This window comes from Bipolaris sorokiniana (genome assembly GCF_000338995.1).
Source record: "Bipolaris sorokiniana ND90Pr unplaced genomic scaffold COCSAscaffold_15, whole genome shotgun sequence".
Classification (NCBI taxonomy): domain Eukaryota; kingdom Fungi; phylum Ascomycota; class Dothideomycetes; order Pleosporales; family Pleosporaceae; genus Bipolaris; species Bipolaris sorokiniana.
Genome location: NW_006911909.1, coordinates 370,392 through 375,163, shown reverse-complemented (window position 1 = coordinate 375,163; position 4,772 = coordinate 370,392). Strand labels below are relative to the sequence as shown.

The window sequence follows — 4,772 nt, the reverse complement described above, 5'->3', positions numbered from 1 at the left end:
AAATCTAATAGTAGCCTTCTCTACTTACTTTAAAGCTTTAGGCTTAGTAGATAAATATATAATCTTGTAAACCTCGAGATCTAGTGATTTAGGGGCCAAAACTTAATAAAATCTTAATATCTTAATTTACTTAAGGTCTGTTTGTCGGGAATCTGAATAGGAGCTTTAAAGTAAGTAGAGAAGGCTACTATTAGATTTATAGAGTTTATCATCTACGCGTTATTAAATTTGCAGGGGTCGGTTTTTGCGATTTTTGGTGGGTTTTCGGGCGGCCAGCTTACTGATCTGGCCAGCTCACTGATCCCGCACGTTAACGTATTCTACTAGTAAGCGGCCCACCCCAGTAAGTGGCCTACACCACCAAACTTGACCTGACGTTCTGCGCAATTGAGCCACAGTAACCTAATAAAATGAGATAAAACTTAAAAAATTTAATTTATTATATAACTCTACACTGAGTTCTTGTGTGACCTTGAACGTGGCACTTTGTGCACGTCGGTGGCGCGCGCTAACGTCGCTGACTGCTCTCACCCTGTTCAGCCTCTACAACCACCCTTTCTGCCTCTGCAGCAAGCTGCTGAGCCTGGAGCACCTAGAGCACCCCACTAGAAGCAATATATTGACGCTGCTGACCCTGCTTCTGTCGCTGACGCTAATTTTCTTTACGTAGCTTCTTATTCTCCTCTGTAAGTATCGTTGCTGATTGCATTACAAGCTAAGCGCTTTTAGCAAGCTGGCGTATCGCAATACTAGTTAGACTCTCTAGCTGCCGGCGCAGTCGATCTTGGAGATAGCGCACCTACTGCTCGAGCTGTGCCACTGTATATGGTGTCTCTATCTGCTCTACTGCCTGCGCTGCAGCGTTGTTATCTATAGTAGTCTGTAGTGGAGATAGCGTTCGGACGACTGTCAGCGACGATAGAACGCGATCTGGATAAGGAGGAACAAGGCCTGTCGCCTGAAAGCCTGCCTAGATATTCTGCTGAGTAAAAACTATCGGCCGGATCCGTGTATAGGCTGTAAGAAAGTCTATCTTATCAACGTGGTAGAGGCCTTAGCGGGCGAGCTCCTCTACCTCACGTCCGTACGCGCGCTTAAGTGGGGAGAAGCAGCTTATATTAAGCGGCTAGAGAAGATGCGACGTGTGAGGCGGCATGCAGAGAGTAATAATCTTATTATTAGTATAGTACTAATTAAACTCTAGCGTGGCGTGGCTACTATATCTATCTAGAATAAGAAGACGATAGACTCCAGCTATACGAGCAGCTGTATGCTAGTTAAAATGCTTCACCCACTCTACGCTAAGCTAATTAGTCGTCCAGCCATTATCTGACACTGCGATAGTCTAGTTTAGTAGAAGGCCTTAGTACTAGCTGCTCTAGTGGGTCTTACTAGACAGAATCACGAAGGGTGGCAGAGACCAGCCAGACGCGCTAATACACTCGATTACTATCACCCACTCGCGATTACCTAGCTGGACGACGACTACTCAACTAACTCTATTAGAGCTCGTAACTACCTTTAACGTTGCAGCGACGCCCATCGCAAATCCAGTCTCGTTAAAGTTATAGATATCCTAGTTAAGAACGCTATACGTCTAACGCGTCTCTTCTATAAGCTTAAACCACGCTGCGATTATAGTAGAGTCCTCATATAAGGCGCACTAACTATATAATCGTCTAGTCCACTTTATGTAAAGCTCTAGCTGGCCTTGAATAAAGCGCGATACCCAGTTCTTGCCGACAGGTAGTAGAGGTGGATCTTGGCCACGCGCGGCGAGTAAAGCGTCTGCCATTCGTCGCACGTCGATAATATAGGGTGGAAAGCCTCGTCGATCTAGCTCTAGGATCTATTAAATAAGAGACTGCTCTTTAATAGCTAATAGCTTGCGATTGACAGAGGCTGTCTCTGATTGCGGCTGGGTACCACAGAGGCGTCGTCGGAGCGTCGTTCGTAGAGCGTCGTATAGCATAGCAGCCTAACGCTAGCTTATTACACGTTTCTCTTAAAGCGCACGAGATACTAGAAGTACTCTAGCTTCACGAGAGGTCTGTATAGAGCGTTATTATCGCGGCATTGTGGTGATTGTGTGGAGAGTCGTGTTAGATTTAGTGGGGTGGGCCACTTACTGGGGTGGGCCGCTTACTAGTGGAACACGTTACTATTTAAAGTTAAACCTAGAGTACTATAAAACGCTACCTAAAACTTAAATTTACTTAATAGTAGGCGTACAAAATCGGCTATAAGCTATATATAATATAATATTTCTATTAGTATATAACATCCTAGTTTATAAGCTATACTTTCTTACTAAAATATTCTATGTTACACGGGGTATGGGTCTATACTTCTCTATCCTGGTCCGCACTAAGGCAGGTGAGTATTACGTTAGTGTTCCGTGAGGCTTGTCTGGCGATGCAGTGGAGTTAGCGTGCTTAAGGAGGGTTTAACAAGACTAATCTATTTGATAGACTAACTTGTGACAATCTTATTAGGTAAAGATACTAGTAAGAAAGTACAATTTGAGTTGACCACAACGAGAGTAAATAATAAAATCTATCTATCCTTATATCCTTATTGCTTCTTATCCTGCCATCCCTTACTTTCTAACCTTCCCTGGGATGGTTGTGATGTTGGGGATGGCTGCTATCCTAAGGCGTCCTGCCATCCCTCGGATAGTTGCCCTTGGTGGGATAGTATATCACGTGACCTAGCCCCGCAATAATTATTACCTTCTGACGTGGACGTCTATAGGCCTTTAGCTATCTCGTTACTCGTTAAGGAGAGAATCCTTCTTATTACTTATAATATTACCTCCCCTCTTAGGGCTATCATCTTAATACCCTAAAATATTATTTTCCCGTACTGCGTATTAAGACGCCGGCTATATATAAGGTTAGAGCCCGTCCACTTATTATAGCCGTCTCTATCTCGTAGCTTTCCTAACTATGCCTAAAGTCTAACCTCCCTATTAATCTCGAAAGTATACTTTAACTAAGAAGCGCTAGTTTTGTGCTGTAAAGGTAGAAAGCGCTAGCTTAGAAATAGTTACTAAGTGCGACCGTTATAAAGAGAAGGGTCTTTATTATTTTATTAATATAGCGTCTAAGTAGTGCGCTAGTTATATTACCATAAAGGCAGAGTGTAGCCTTTTTATTTCTAATAAAGATTAGGAGAAGGTTCAGCGAAAAAAGCGTTAGAAGCGTCTTAAGATTACCTAATTAGAGGCGTAATTAGCTTAAAGAAAAGTTAAGCTTCTAGAGGCTAAAGAGTAAGAGCATTTATTTACTCGTCGTAATTTGGTAGTACTAAAAGAGTTAGAGCGCGCAAAAGAATAGGTCGCGGGGAACTTAGCTCCTAGTACTAATCCTCCTACTGTTAAACTATCGCTATCTAAACTATTAGCTAATCTAGGCAGGTTATAGGCTAATTACTATAATCCTTCTTTTAATTATTCCTTCCTCTTTAAGGGGCTCCCCCTCGCTTCTCTAGGTGCTTCTAGTAGTATTCTTGTACTAGTAACTTACAGTTCGTTAGATTTCCTTTAGGTTTCTAAGTGTTGTAGCTTTCTAGCTATCCTTGCTACTTAACTAAGTACTTCTACTAACTACTAATTTTCTATAGGTCCTTAATTTTCTTAACCTTATACTCGTCGTCTTTAAGCTCTATATCTATTGCTAGCTTAGTATTTAGAGGTGCTAGTTCTAGGAGTTTCTTATAAAAGATAGGGTGGATTTATATACCTTACAAGAGTTTTAATTTATAGTTTACTTTTCCTATTTTCTCTAGGATTTTAAATAGTTCTATTTAGAGGTTGTCCAATTTTCTGTATAGTTATTTAGTTTTTAGGTTTTATCTTAATAGGAAAACTTTATCCCTCTTCTTAAAAGTTAGTCCCTTAATCCTTTATTTATTCGCTACTTTAGATATTATAAGGTTCTATTAAGCTATATTCTTACTTAATTTTTTATATAATTCTCGTATAAGTTTTATTTTATTATCTGCTTCTACCGCGATACTTTCGATATCTCTTAGATTTGTAACGGCGCAGGCAAGACTACTCGGATCAGTATCGGCAGTAGCGTCACTCAGAGGCATATGGGAGTGCGTGGGACATCAAACGAGCCTTGATTCGAATAGACACCTATAGGCCTTGTACGAAAGGATATCAAAAATCTATCGAGCTACGGTATGGAGAAGGTGGGGTTTTATATCAGCAGATCTGCCCTCGGCTAGTGCGTGCCCATGTTCGGATCCCTTTCGGATGTTAGTTCAGTGTGTACTCGAACCGTTACACTACCCCCCCCTCTATTGACAGCTAGTCCCGTAGCTGTTGAAAAATTTTCAATGTTTATTTGTTTGTCTGTTTGCTTGATGTCGTCATCCTTCTATGCAGGGTCTCGGCCAGGCCCCGAACAGCCTCCGGGCCAAGGAGAATCCACTCAGCACGTGATATTAAATCCGTTTGCTCACTGAGTATATTAACAGCACGCGTCCATACTTGCTGTCACCAAAACACCAAAAAAATTCTACTCCTCCCACACATATACATACACACATCATGCCGTTGCGTTGCCCTGCTGGCGCGCTTCCGGAGGCGTACCGCCTCATCTGTCTTCGTTCAGTTCGTGCCTTTGCGCGCGGAGTCCACAATGTGGACTACCGTTTCGGTGCCGCGGGGTCCAAGAAGTGCAATTATTGCACTCAGCAGAAGGAGAAGTGCTCCCCTGTAAGTTTTTCAATCCTTCAATTGTAGACGTTACTAACTCTGA

The 4,772-nt window shown here is 42.2% G+C and overlaps 1 protein-coding gene across 1 annotated transcript; it reads left to right on the top strand.

Moving 5' to 3' along the window:
* Nucleotides 1–4,561: 4,561 nt before the first annotated feature.
* COCSADRAFT_164131 (uncharacterized protein) lies at nt 4,562–4,729 on the top strand (the record flags this gene model as incomplete). The annotated part of the gene is made up of 1 exon (XM_007706042.1): nt 4,562–4,729. A coding segment is annotated over one exon (168 nt), but the record flags the coding sequence as incomplete, so codon positions are not given.
* Nucleotides 4,730–4,772: the final 43 nt, after the last annotated feature.